The sequence below is a fragment of the Bufo bufo genome, chromosome 6 (genome assembly GCF_905171765.1).
Source record: "Bufo bufo chromosome 6, aBufBuf1.1, whole genome shotgun sequence".
Taxonomy (NCBI): Eukaryota; Metazoa; Chordata; class Amphibia; order Anura; family Bufonidae; genus Bufo; species Bufo bufo.
The window spans coordinates 199,464,233-199,479,334 of NC_053394.1; the positions used below are offsets into that span (position 1 = coordinate 199,464,233).

General features: G+C 47.1%; 1 protein-coding gene across 3 annotated transcripts in view; it reads right to left on the reverse strand.

Moving 5' to 3' along the window:
• ERCC6 (ERCC excision repair 6, chromatin remodeling factor) overlaps nt 1-15,102 on the reverse strand; it is a 293,153-nt gene that overhangs the window by 44,463 nt on the left and 233,588 nt on the right. For all 3 annotated transcript variants that reach the window (XM_040435004.1, XM_040435002.1, XM_040435003.1), the window contains 2 exons: nt 2,289-2,434; nt 1,526-1,993 (listed from right to left, as the gene is read on the reverse strand). In XM_040435004.1, coding sequence (XP_040290938.1) covers nt 1,526-1,993; nt 2,289-2,434 — 614 coding nt within the window. The remainder of the gene's footprint in view (nt 1-1,525; nt 1,994-2,288; nt 2,435-15,102) is intronic.

Consider the following 15,102-nt stretch of genomic DNA (forward strand, 5'->3'; position numbering starts at 1 on the left):
GCTGGTTTAACTTGAGTGCAGTTCACACTGAGGGAGACAAAAGGTATCTATCAATGTGTTTCCTCAGTTTTGGTTGCCACTAAGGTCGATGCTCAAATCTCCTAAAAGTCAAAGAAGAAACCCGGGTCGGGCGTTTCATGAGAGGACGTGCACGTTTTATATGCGTGTTGTTTTATGGATCTTGTGAGTACAATAAATCACATTATTTAAAGGGATTCTGTCACCTGCTTTTACCATTTTAAGCTGGCACCATCGCTATGTTGACTAAAGTACCTTATTTCCAGCAGTCTTCTTTTTACTTTATTTCGTTTTGTAGTTTTGATATAAAAGCGCTTTTTCTGTTATGCTAATTAGGGTCCAAGGTGCCCAGAGGGGCGTTTTTTTCACTCTGCGGAGCCCAGTGACGCCCCCCTGCAGTGCCCAAGAACGCCTCCTGATCATCAAATAACCTCCCACAGCCCCGGCAAACTGTTCCGCCCCCTCCCCTCGTCATAGTCTACCTTATAGAAATGCCCCGTCCTTCTTCCTGTCTGCGGCCAGAAAACCCGCGCAGGCGCAGTACTGCCAGCGGCCTGCGCGATCATCAACGTCCTGAGGGCAACAGCCTCAAAAGTCTCACTGGGCATGCGCCGAGCCCAGTGATGTGACCTGAGCTCTGTTGCCCTCAGGAGGTTGATGATCGCGCAGGCCGCTGGCAGTACTGCGCCTGCGCGAGTTTTCTGGCCGCAGACAGGAAGAAGGACGGGGCATTTCTATAAGGTAGACTATGACGAACGTTCTTGTCCCCAATGCACGAACGTTCTCCGTGCATTGGGGACAAGATTGCGGTCCCCAATGCATGGAACAGAACACATACGTTCATGTGCAGAAGGCCTTAGGAGATTTGAGCATCGACCTCAGTGGGAACCAAAACTGAGGAATCACATCGATAGATACCTTTTGTCTTCCTCAGTGTGAACTGCACTCAAGTTGAAGCAGCGCGGTTTTCTATATCATAGACATAGAAAGTAAGTTATATCTTTATTTCGTTACTTTACTGATGGAGATTTTGATATGCTATCACTTTATGATCATAGGAGTTATACCACTGGGGCCCCCAATGATCCAAAGAATGAACGGGTGCTGATTTCTTGCTGTATCCCAGTTTTCCTTGCACAGAGAACAATGTCATGCTGCAGTATTTACTTATTTCACTTACATATCCCGCAGTGCTTTACAGACTATCACTTGCTGTACTAAAACACAGGTCGGTGGCATATTATAGCAATGAGTAAACACTCATCTGTCGGGTGACTGCACCTTTGATGCACCATGACTTCATTTGTGGGCAGCACATCACCCTGTAGAAATTGCTCATTCAGAGGAGTTGACTGCTGCATGCTAAAGCAGCTGAACAAGTTGACAATAAATCATGAATGAATGGCTCGTTCCCAATCATTGCCCTACATTGTGTCAAATAAAGGGCCACTTATTTACTTTATAAATTTTATAGAGAATATAATGCATATTTTAGTGCAACACCTACCAGACTTTTTCAATAGTTTCTCCAGGACATATTCATCGCTAGTCTTCCTGCTCTCCTCCTGCTCCCCTTTTATCTCCTTAATGAATGGCTTTTGCTTTACTAGATAAGAGATCCGCTTTCCTTCATACTTGGCACCTTTCTTTTTTCTTTTCCCTTTTTCCTGGTGTTTTGTTTTGGCTTTGTGTTTATGATGAAGTTGTGCAGGAGCAACAGAAAATGACTGTCCACTTTCATTCATAGCTCGCAAGTTGGAATCAAACGCTATACATGAATTAGGCTTGTCCAGCCCTTTAGCTAGCTCTGTGGTCTCTGTTCCATAAGATTGGGTAGTTACAGATGGTGCAGACATACATTGCAAAGGCTGCTCATTTTTAATTGTATTCGAAGAACCCTCTTTAGAAATACCATTGACTTCTGTTGTCACCTGTTTTTTAGGATACTTTGACAGCTTAACATCTGATCCAATCCCTATGAAACAGGAGAGACATTTAACAAAGAATAACACAATGCCAGAACTGACTGCATTCCACATAATTGATTTAGAAGCAAGAATTGTGATGTGTGTATACTACACTAAAAATATGTTAAGTAAAATATGTGACTTCACATTAACAGATCTGTTCTGAAATCTGTTCTCCATTTTTTAACTATTTTCCCCACCAAAATGCACAGATAACACCATAATCCTATAAAATGTACTTGCAGCTCATTAGAACATGTGGCTACTGAAAACATACATTAGCCATCGCTATTTAATTGCTACCTGCAAAAATAGCACTGGTTTCTGTTCCTTGGCTTGCATCAGGACTGCTCAGGGTAAATAGCTCATACAGATCATTGGATTTGAAGAAGCGTCTCTGCTTTGGGTCTTTCAAAACTCTGTTCGTTAAGAACTGCTTAAAGATTTGCCTATGAATAAAGAAGACATGTAAACACATTACAATCATAATAATTTACTTGGTTAAACTCTACTACATGATTGTAACTACCTTTGGCCCTGGCAGACTACCCATCCAGGACAGAAGTTTTAGTTTAGTGTCTTTAAATGGGTTGTCTGCTTTATTTATATTGGTGACCTACCCCAGGGATAGGTAATCTGTATCAGATCGGCGGGGGGACAGTCTCCCGACACCCACGCCGATTAGCTGCTTGAATAAAAGACTGCGCTCGTATGATAACTGCCTTCTTTGTTGTTTACCTGGTCGCTATCACAACAGCAGCAGTGAGCAGGTGTAATTACACATACGCTGTCCCATTCACTTCAATAGGATGGCTCCTTCCTACTTATGTGAACACTATACAGCCGTCCCAATGACGTGAATGGGACAGCTGAGATTCAATTATATCTGCTCACCACTGCGGTTGTGAGGGCAAGTAGGTAAACAATGAAGAGAAGAGGGCGGCTTTCTTTTCAAACAGCTCATCAGTGGGAGTGCCGCAAGTCTGATATTGATTACTTATCCTCAGGATAGGTCATCAATATAAATAAAGCAGACAATCTCTTTAAGCATTAAAGCCCCAAATTACTGCACCCACAAACGTGGTACATGTCTGTATTACCTCTAAATCTATTTCAAAAGAGAATTCGGTAATTCTGTTGAATAAAAGGGGAATATTTTGGATGGAGATGGCTCAATAAATGAGTATGTTCTTATAGCCTTGGTAGATTTGGACGTCCTCAAAGGACTTACTATCTTGAACTAAACAAAAAAAAAGACCGCCATAATATTGAACTGACAAACAATCTGCCTTGGGACATTACCACAGAATGTCAGAAGGTATGCCAAAAGATCACATTTGTGTAATCACATAAATACAGCCCGAATTCCGAAAAAGTTGTGACGCTGTGTAACATGTAAATAAAAATAAAATGTAATGATTTGCAACTCATATTATATTCACAATAGATTATAGAACAAATATCAGATGTTGAAAGTGAGACATTTTACCATGTCATGAAAAAAAAAAAAATATTAGAAATTGATAGCAGCAATGGATCTAAGAAAAAGTTGGGACTGGGCGACTAAAGGCTGCAAAAGTAAGTGTCACTAATAAAAACAGCTGGGGGAGCAATTTGCTACTAAGTTACATAACTGCTTATAAAATGATCATGTTAGAGAGGCATAGATGGGCAGAGGTTTGCCAACTTCTGAAAAACTGCATCTATAAATTGTGGAACACTTTCAGAAAAATTTTCTCAATGAAAAATTGTGAAGACCCTTAATATTCCAGCATCTACAGTACATAATCTCATTAAAAGACCCAGAGAATCTGGAGAAATCCATGTGCGCAAGGGACAAGACTGATGGTCAATATTGGATGCTCATGACTTATGGGCCCTCAGGTGGCAATGCATTAAAAACAGGCATGAATCTGTACTGGAAATCACTGAATGGGCTCAGAAACAATATAAAAAAATTGTGTGAACATAGTTCGTCATGTAATACACAGATTTAAGTTAACAGTTTGCCGACCTAGGATGAGAATGCTCGTCCTAACTGGCCGGTACTTAACAGCTTAGGACGAGCATTTTCGTCCTAGGGTTAACCAGTTGCCCTACACGCACTGCAGCGATCAGCAGCAGGGGCCCAGCTGATACTGACAGCTGAGCCCCTGCTGCATCTGCCAGAATCAGTGAAAACACAGATGACGGCAGATCAACCCCCTGTACGCCGCAGTCATGCTGGTTTACGGCAGCTTGTACATCCCCATCGGGTCCCCGTGCTGCGGTGACGGGGACCCGATGGTTGCTATAGCAGCCCCAATGCCTTGCACAGGCATCGGGACTGCCAGTTACGGAAGCCCAAGGGCTGGGTCTCCTAGGCAACTGTTAGCGTCTTGCAGTGTAAGGCACTGACAGTTCAACACAGCATAATACAGATGTATTGGGCTGTATTAAAACAGGGATCAGAACCTGAAATGTTAAAGTCCCATAGTGAGACAAAAATAAAAAATTATAAAAAAAAGTGTTTTTAACAATAAAAAAATTAAAGTTTTAACAAAAAAAAAAGCCCCTTTCCCATAAAAAGGCACACAAAATTAAAAAAAATAGAGAAAACCAAAAAAAACACACATATTAGGTATTGCCGCATCCGCAACAACCTGCTCTATAAAAATATCCCATGATCCACCCCGTCCGGTCAACACTGTAAAAAAAATTAAATACAAACGGTGCTAAAAAAAAGCTATTTTTTGTCACCTTTTATCACAAAAAGTGTAATACCAAGCGATCAAAAAGTCATATGTAGCCAAAAATAATACCAATCAAACCGTCGTCATCTCATCCCGCAAAAAATGAGTCCCTAAATAAGACAATCAGCCAAAAAATTTAAAAAAAAAGGTATGGCTTTCAGAAAATGGAGACAAACTTTTTTTTTGTTTCAAAAATGCTCTGTTTAAAACCAAAATATATATTTTTTAAAACTGATATATTCGGTATCGCCACGTCTGTAAAGACCTGTTCTATAAAAATATCACATGGGGTAACCTGTCTGGTTAACACCGAAAAAAAATAAAAAATAAAAACTGTGCCAAAAAGCCATTTTTTATCACCTTACATCTCAGAAAGTGTAATACCAAGCGATCAAAAAGCAATATGTACCCAAAAATAATACCAGTCATCTCATGTCGCAAAAAATGAGACCCTATATAAGACAATCGGCCAAAAAATGTAAAAGCTTTCGTAATATGGAGACATAAAAACATAATTTTTTTGTTTCAAAAATGCTTTTGTTGTTTAAAACCAAAATATATTTAAAAAAGCACACATATTAGGTATCGCCGCATCCATAACAACCTGCTCTATAAAAATATCACATGAGCTAACCTGTCTGGTGAACACCGTCAAAAAAAACAACAAAAAAAAAGTGCCAATTTTTTTTTTATTTTGTCACCATACATCACAAAAAGTGTAATACCAAACGATCAAAAAGTAGTATGTAACCCAAAATAGTACCAATCAAACTTAGACCCTAAGACAATCGGCCCAAAAATATATGGCTTTCAGAAAATGGAGACATAAAAACATGATTGAAAATTTTGCGTTCTGTCGTGTTCACGTACAGCAGTTTACGACCACATATGGGGTGTTTCTGTAAACTGCAGAATCAGGGTTATAAATATTAAGTTTTATTTGGCTGTTAACCCTTGATGTGTTATGTGTTACAGGAAAAAAATTATTTAAAATGAAGAATCTGCCCAAAAAATTGGATTTTTTGTACTCACCGTAAAATCCTTTTCATGTAGTAGGCATTGGGGGACACAGAACCATGGGTATATGCCCAGCTGCCACTAGGAGACTGACACTAGAAACAAAAAAAGTGTTGGCTCCACTCAGGTGGGCTATACCCCTCTGCCAGAGCCGAGAGAGATCAGTCGGTACAAAAGCAGTAGGAACGTCACACCTGAACCAAAAAAACTGAAAGCCAACAAGTCTTCAACTGGGGAAACTCGACAACCAAACCAGGCAAAAGCCGGAACCTCCAACAAGAAGAAACTCAAGAAGGGGGGGGGGGGGGGGGGGGATCTGTCCCCCCCAATGCCTACTACGAGAAAAGGATTTTACGGGGAGTACAAAAAATCTAATTTTCTCGTGCATGGCATTGGGGGACACAGCACCATGGGATGTCCAAAAGCAGTCCCTGAGGGAGGGAAGAAAAAAGCGCCATGCCACCAATCTAAAGCACAGCTGCCTGCAGAACCTTGCGTCCCAAACTGACATCAGCAGAAGCCAAGGAATGAATATGGCAGAACTTAGAAAAAGTGTGAACCGACGCCCAGGTGGCGGCCCGGCAGACCTGGAAGGTGATGCCTGATGACGCACCGCCCAAGAAGCCCCAACTGCCCTAGTCGAATGTGCGGTCAACCTGGAAGGGGGAGCCCGGTCCTTCGCGACATAGGCCTCCTTGACTGCCGACCGCACCCAGCAAGAAATGGTGGCCTTGGAGGCAGGGAAACCCTTACGAGGGCCAGCCGGGACCATAAAAAGAGAGTCCGAACGACGGAAGGATTCCGTGAGGCGAAGAAACAGGCGAAGAGCCCGAACCACATCCAAGCAATGGAGGGATTTCTCCCTAGAGTGAGAAGGATTGGGGCAGAAGGAAGGAAGGACGATTTCCTCATTAATATGAAACGAGGAAAACCACCTTCGGGAGAAAGGAGGGAACAGGACGCAAAACCACCTTGTCCTGATGGAACACAAGGAAAGGCGAACGGCAAGAAAGCGACGCAAGTTCGGAAACCCGGCGGATGGAGGTGACAGCCAGGAGGAAGGCCACCTTAAATGAGACAAACGCCAGAGAGATCTCTGCCAAGGGCTCAAAGGGCGATGACTGAAGGGCGTCCAGGATGAGATTCAGGTCCCATGGCTCCACCGGAAAGCGAAAGGGAGGGGCTCAGCGAGCAACACCCTGGAAAAAAAAGTCTTAACCTGGGCCAGCGAGGCCACAGGACGCTGGAAGAGGACCAAAATCTTCCCCCTGAGAGAAGCCAGGCGAAGACCCTTATCAAATCCGGCCTGAAGGAAAGCCAGAATGTTAGGGACAGAGAAACGTAAAAAGGGCGAAAACGACCAGATTCGCACCAGGCAAAATACGCTCTCCAGGTCAGATAGTAAATGCGGGCCGACTGGGGCTTGCGAGCGTGAAGCATCGTCCGGATGACCGAGTCCGAGAGACCACGGGACTTCAGGACCGCGATCTCAACAGCCATGCCGTCTAACGAAGCTGAGGTAAATTCGGGTGGAACAGAGGGCCCTGGGTAAGTAGATTGTGACGCGGAGGAAGTCGCCACGGAACGTTGGCGAGCAGAAACACCAGATCCGCGTACCACGCCCTGCGGGGCCAATCCGGAGCCACCAGGATCGCCCGAACTTCGGCTGCCTTGAGACGCTTGAGCACTCGGGGAAGGAGAGGGTTGGGGGAAAAACCGATACAGAAGGTCGAACTGAGACCAAGGCAGAACTAGGGCGTCGACCGCGAGAGCCTGAGGGTCCTTGGACCGCGCAACATAGCACGGGAGCCTGCGGTTGAGGCGCGACGCAAAGAGATCCATGTCCGGAGTTCCCGAACGGTGACAAAGTTTGAGGAACACCTCTGGGTGGAGAGATCATTCGCCCGGATAGACGAGCTGACGACTGAGAAAATCTGCCGCCCAACTGTCGACCCCGGGAATGTCTACGGCGGAGAGGACCGGAACGTGCTCCTCCGCCCACCGCAGGATACGGGAGGCTCCTGGTGCCCCCTTGGTGGTTCAGATAGGTCACGGCGGTGGAATTGTCCGTCTGAACCCGGATCGGGAGATCGCGGAGACGGGGAGTCCAGTGAGACAGTGCCAGGAAAATTGCCCCGAGTTCAAAGACGTTGATCTGCAGGGAGGACTCCTGAACAGACCAAAGACCCTGGACAGAGAGGGACTCGAAGACCGCCCCCCAACCCGAGAGGCTGGCATCTGTGGTGATCACCCTCCAACTGGGGGGGAAGGAAAGACCGGCCCATGGACACTGTCCGAGGATTCAGCAACCAGGAGAGATTCTGGCAAAGCTCGGGAGGGAGACTGGTCCGGCGGTCGAGGCCTGCCGGGGACTTGTCCCACCTGGATAGGATGAACAACTGAAGGTCCCAGGAGTGGAATTGGGAATAGGGAATGGCCTCGAAGGAGGCCACCATCCTGCCCAGGACGCGCATACACATCCTGATGGTCAAGGGGGACGGGTCGCGGAGACGAGTCACCCCGGCCTGAAGAGAGGCAATCTTCTCTGGGGGAAGGTACACCCGCCCGAGGCGAGTGTCGAAGATCATGCCCAGAAAGGGCATCCTCCGGCATGGGACGTGAGAGGACTTGGAGTGGTTGATGAGCCACCCGAATTGGGCAAGAGCCGAGAGGGTGATGCGTAGGCTGGACAGGTTGTCCTCCAATGACTGAGCCCGAATCAGAAGGTCGTCCAGGTAAGGTACCAATGCGACCCCCCTGGCACAGAGAAGTGCCACGAAGGGCGCTAGCGCCTTTGTGAAAACCCTCGGGGCAGAGGCCAGGCGACGAACTGAAAATGGAGAACCCACCGCGAAGCGAAGGAACCTTTGATGGGAGAGGGCAATAGGGACGTGTAGGTAAGCGTCCTGAATGTCTATGGACGACAGGAACTCGTCCGCCTCCAGGGAGGCAATCACCGACGAACACGGACGAAGTGATTGAGCGCCTTTAGGTCCAGGATTGGGCGGAGCGAACCGTCCTTCTTGAGGATCGTAAATAGGTTCGAGTAGAACCCCTGAAAGCGTTCTGATTCCGGAACCGGAACGATGACCCCTAGAGAGCGAAGGAAGACCGGAAAATTCGATCTTTTATCCGGAGGAGACCACCTCCAGAACCCAAGCGTCCTCCACACTTGCCTGCCAGATATTCTGAAAGGTGTCCCCCCCCCCCCACCTTGACCGGGGCTGAGTCATGCGGAAGGTGGCTTAGTGGACTGGGGGCGCGCAGGTTTGGGCTTGGCATGCCAGGAGGGCTTGGCCTTAAAGGAAGGCCTGGTGAACTTCTTGTCCTGTTCGGCAGAGGGGGCCCGAAAGGAACGAAAAGTCTGCGCCCCCGAAAAGACGACCCAGGAAAGCGACGGCGACCATGCTGGTTCTGGGGGAGAAGAGAACTCTTACCGCCAGTGGCCTCAGAGATGAGCTCCTCCAGACGCTTCCCAAAAATCTTCCCACCTAGGAAGGGAAGGGAGATTAGAGCCTTTTTGGAGGCGGAATCCGCCGCCCAAGAATGAAGCCAGATGGTGCGGCGGATGGCCACAGAATTAGCGGCTGCACGGCCGGAGCAGCGAGCCGACTCCATAGAGGCATCAAAAAGAAACTTGGACGCCTGGTAGATCTGAGAGGCAAGCACTGCCAGTTCCCCCTGGACAGAGTCTGGGGGTAAGGCACGGATGAGCTGCTTGGCCCAGATCACGCAGGCCTTGGCCACTCAGAAAGCGGCGAAGGCAGGGCGGATGGCGGCACCCGCTGCTACAAAGACGGACTTGGCCAAGGAGTCGACCCGCTTGTCAGCGGGATCAGACAAGGAAGCCGCGTCAGCAAGGGGAAGGGTAGTGGCCTTCGCCAGGCGTGCCACCTGAGGATCTACCTGAGGAGGTACGGTCCAGAGGCTGACTGATTCCTCAGAAAAGGGATAAGGGACATCCGAGGCCTTGGTAAGGTGATGGCGCCGATCAGGGTGACGCCACTCCTTAGCCAGAAGTGCGTCAAGATCCGCGTGATTAGGGAAAACCACAGCGGAACGTCTGGAACGGCGCAAGGAAACCGACTCCTGGGAGGAGGAAGAAGGGTCGTCCTGCACATGGAGCGCGTCCCGGACAGCTTTAATGAGATCCTGTATGGCCGCAGACATCGCCGAGCACCGCTCTGATTCAGAATCAGAGGAGTCCCCAGGAGCGGCGGAAACGGCTGAAGAGGAAATCTCGGCCGTCTCAGACTTATCCGGGGAGTGATCCAGGAAGCTGAGGAAGAGTGGGACCCGGCCGAGACCCTACGAGGTCGCTTACGGGACAGAGTGCTAGAACGAGAACGGACGTCCCCGGCGGGAGAGTCCCTGCTAGAGGCGGCTGCAATCTGAGCGGGCAAACGGTCCAGAGACTGCGCCAGGGATTAGGAGAGGCTGGCAAGGTTCCCTATGGCCTGGGACAGGGTAGCAGCCCATTCCGGAAGAACCGACCCGGCGGAGGCCGCAGGGGCAGCCTGGGCGGGCCTGGGATCAAGGCACTGTGGGCAGAGGGAGTTAGACTGTCCGCATGGAAACTTCTTACTACAGATGGAACATGCATAATGAGTAGAGATCCCAGCAGGGGGTGTGGGGTCCCAACCAGAAGAAGACATGTGGGCTTAGGATGGAGCCTGCAAGGAAAGAAGTCAGCCGGGGGCTGCCTACCAGACCCAATGGTGCTGTGTCCCAGAAAAAGAGCAGCCGCAGCGGAGGAGAGGAGCAGCAAAATGGCGACCGGTGTCCTCCAATGCAGAGAGAGAAAAGAGCCGGCAGCAGGCGAAGATAACGCCCCACAGAAGCCCGCGCTGGAGGAGGATTGGTCAAGAGGAGAGAAATCCCTCCCATGGCTCCTCCCACAGAGGGGAGGAACAAGAAACGAGCCCAGGAAGCCAGGAGTGGGCGGGAGGGAATGCTCCGCCCCACACGACCTGCGGCCAAGTAGGCTGAAAAAAATCCAGGGCCTGGAGTAGAAAGTGCGGCCTGGAACGGACGCCCGCGATTGCGGAGGAGTCCAGAAGCAGCCGCAAGACAGGAGGGACACAGCACCCAGTGAGAAAAAGCGCCCCGCCGACAAAGCGCCCAAAAATGACCCCCATTAAGGAGGATAAAGCCCCGACTTACAGGGTCACAGTGTCGGACCCAGAAAACGAGGCACGGGCCTCCTTACAGGTACAGGAGAAGGGTGGGAGAGCAGAATTGCTGCTGAAGCATATGTGCCTCGTGCTACTAGGGGCCCATGAGAGAGGAGGAGAGGGAGAAAAGGGAGGGTGAGGGGGAGAGGAGCTCAGGGTCCCCGCCAATCCGGATCCCTACTTACCTTCTGATGTCTTCAGGCGCAGCAGTGACCACCCCCTCGGCAGACTCAACACGGGAACCGTGGGTCCACCGGAATTCCACTGCGGACGCAGTTTCAACTGGGGACTGCGTGGCTGTCAGGTACCTAAGTACGCGCCCACAGGGGGACAACTAAAGTGGAACACAATGGAGCCACCCCTGCAGCAGGCGAAGCCTGCAGAGAAGAAGAGAAGAAAAAATTCAAATAAAAAAAAAATTAGCAGGATGACCTGCGAAAAAAGATGGCAGGTCATGTCTGCCTCCTACGGACACTAGAACAAGACTGATCTCTCTCGGCTCTGGCAGAGGGGTATAGCCCACCTGGGTGGAGCCAACACTTTTTTTGTTTCTAGTGTCAGCCTGCTGTGTCCCCCAATGCCATGCACGAGAAAGTTAAATTTCAAACTGTCATCTCCTTTTTCTTTAATTCTTGTGGAACACCTAAGGGGTTAAAAAAAAGTTTGCAAAATAAGTTTCGAATAACTTGAGGGGTGTAGTTTCTACAATGGGGTCATTTATGGGTGTTTTCCACTATGTAAGCCCTACAAAATGACTTTAGAATTGAAGTGGCCTTTAAAAAAAGGTTTTGGAAATTTTCTTAAGTTTAAAATTTGCTTTTAAAATTCTAAGCCTTATAAGATCCTAAAAAATAAAATGACATTTACAAAATGATGCAAACATAAAAGTGAACATATGGGGAATATAAGGTAATAACTCTCTTATGATGTATCACTATCGGCCTTAAAAGCAGGGAAATTAAAATTTTGAAAAATTGCAAATTTTTCCAAATTTTCTGTACATTTGGGATTTTTTTTATTAATTATTAATTATTATTTAAGGTCAATTATATTGACTAACATTTGTCACTATCATGAAGTACAATGTGTCGTGAGAAAATCTCAGAATGGCTTGGAGCATGCCGAAGTGATCACCACAAAGTGACACGTCAAGTTTCCAAAAAACGGCCTGGTCCTTAAGGTGAAAAATGGCAAGGTCCTGTATGTGTTAAACTGTATCATGCAAAGAAGCAGCCATATGTCAACACAATCCAGAAAAGCCACAGTCGTCTCTGAGCCTAAGCGCATTTAAACTGGACTAAGGTAAAATGGAAAACAATTTGTGATCAGAGGAATCAAAATTTTTAATTCATCTTGAAAACCATGGATGCCGTGTTCTGCAGACTCCAGGACCAGGGGAAAGGAACCAACCAGATTGTTATCAGCAAACAGTTCAAATACATGGTATGGAGTTGCATTAATGCCTATGGCATTGACAGCTTACACATCTGGGAAGCAACTAGCTGGGCGAAGCTTGCCCCCCTTCAATCGGCACAAACAAAAACTCCAATGTGTTTCTTTAGTGCTACGTTTGTGCTGTTTTGTGCCACAAAAATAAACATTTGTGCTGCTTTTATTTTAAAGGTAATGGAAATTGTTTGTTTCAAGATGATGACATAACCAACCCCCTACAACAGCAAAAAGACATGAAACTTGCTGGATGGTTAGTGCTACGTTTGTGCAGATTAAATCTCCATTCTATCTCCTTTTGTTTTCGAGTTATTAACCATTTATTGAAAGGTCACCCAGCCCCCCACAGCCAAAAGACACAAAACCGGGCTGGTTGGTTAATGCTACGTTTGTGCTGGTTTGTGCCATTTAAATCTACATTCTACCTCCTTTTGTTTTCGAAGTTATTAACAATTTATTGAAAGGACACCAAAGGTCACCCAGCCCCCCCACCACAGTCAAAAGACACGAAATCGGGGTGGTTGGTTAATGCTACGCTTGTGCTGGTTTGTACTGTAAAAATTAACATTTGTGCCTCTTTTATTTGTAAGATAATAGCAATAGTTTTTTTTTTTTGTTTGTTTATTCAACATCACCAGCTTCCCACGCAACAGCCAAAAGACACGAAACCGGGCTGGTTGGTTAGTGCTGCATTTGTGCTGTAAAAATAATAATTTGTGCTGCTTAATTTTATAAACTCCATTAACAGGGCTCAAGCATACTCACTTTACACAGGTAGTAAGACAAGTTAATATGGACTGACATCACTTGAGGTAAGAATGATTATAGCTACAGCCAAAAAAATATACACTAACTATCAAGAAGTAGAATAGTAAAATGTGTCTTAAACATTTTTATTCTACAAATCATTTTACAAACTGTAGATCATAAAGTTTTCTCGAAAATCAATGACAAATGAAGAACAAATAAACCAAAAACAGAGATATCCATATTAAGTTCTGACTTTTTCACAGTCTATATTAAACGGTAACTGCACGTGTCCATGGGAAGTGCATAAAAAAGTAGATTATCTCAAGCTAAAACCTTTGCTACCTACGCTTAACAAATGGTAATTGGGAACTACAAGCAGCTAATAATCCGAAATCACTTGCACTCCAGAGATGGCGACAGCTCCAGATGGCTGCATGTGAGGCGATCACTGCGCCAGGTAGTAGATGACTTAGCAGTTGCCCTTGGCAACCAACCGGACTCGTTCATGTTCTCTGAGCTGCAGGCTGACTGGTTGCTATGGGCAACTGCCGCACAGAGGATATGACGCCCCAAAATGTTCTTGTCTGGTGGAATAATTGGGTGACTGTTTAGGCTGGACACATGCAGTTTTTGGTGCACCTCAGTGGTGATGTGTGCACTGCCGCATAATACACCTGCATACAGCCTTAGGGATCATGCACACTGCGGTTGCCCGGCCGTGGTCGTATTGCGGCCCGCATACAGCGTGTCCTCAATACACAGGCACCGGCCGTGTGCATCCTGCATCACGGAGCCATTCACTTGAATGGCTCTGCAATCCGGGAGATGCGGTGCGAAAGCATGCCCTACTTTTTTGCGGAACGGACGGATCACAGACCCATTCAAGTTGAATGGTTCTGGATCTGTCCCGGCCGCTGCACGGCTGCAGGCCGTGCATTGGGGACAGCAAATTGCGGTTCCCAATGCACGTAATGGGCGCACAACGGCTGCGTGCATGAGCCCTTATGAAGGTTTTATGATTGTAGAAAAACTAATTTATCAAACTGGTGTAAAGTAGAACTGGCTGAGTTGCCCATAGCAGCCAATCAGATTCCACCTTTCATTTTCACAGCAACTTTGGAATCTGATTGATTGCTATCCTTTACAGTAATTCTGGTGTCTAAGGGTGTGTTCACACGTGGCAGATTTCTGTGACTGTCCCATTCAACTGAAGGCAGTAAACTATGCACCTGCTGAAGGTACAACCCCATTCAGATGATTGGAAGTGCCTTTCTATCACATAAATTTCTATAACAAATCTGCTGCGTGTTTCCGTGTCCGTTACGTAGCCGCGCAAAAAAGATAGAAATTGTCCGTTTTGCGGACAAGCATAGACATTGTTACAATGGATCTGCAAAAAAACGGATGCCATACGGACATCATCCGTTTTGTTTTGCGGATCCGCAATTTGCCAATGGCTGCCAATGCGACTTAGAATTACAAAATGACTTTGTTGTCTTGTCACCATTTGCGCCTAGACCCTCCGCTGCTCTGCCTCTAAGAAAAAAAGGCTTTTATCCAGCAGACATGCTGCAGACGTCTGCTGGGTGAAGATCAGCCCCTCACACTGTGGCCAGTGATAGTCTTGATGCCACTGCAGCCAAATGTTTTCATGGAGAAACCCAAGACAAGCAGCGGAGGCCGGGAAGCGAATGAGCCAGGACCCAGAACCTAGGGATTACCAACGCAAATCTGGCTAGTCTGACAGGTCATGGAAATGAGTGCACAACCCCTTTAACTGCGTGGGCTGTAGCTTAGAAAACCCCATGCTCCTAAGCATCCCAGCTATATTATATGTATTTTTAATTTGGCGACTAAAAATTTCATTTGGCTCCTAAATTTCTCAGGTTAGGAGCCAATGGCTCCTTGATATTTTTTTAGTCTGGAGCACTGACACTGCTTGTATCCATGGTTACGACCACCCTGCAATCAGTGGTCGTGCTCGCACACTATAGG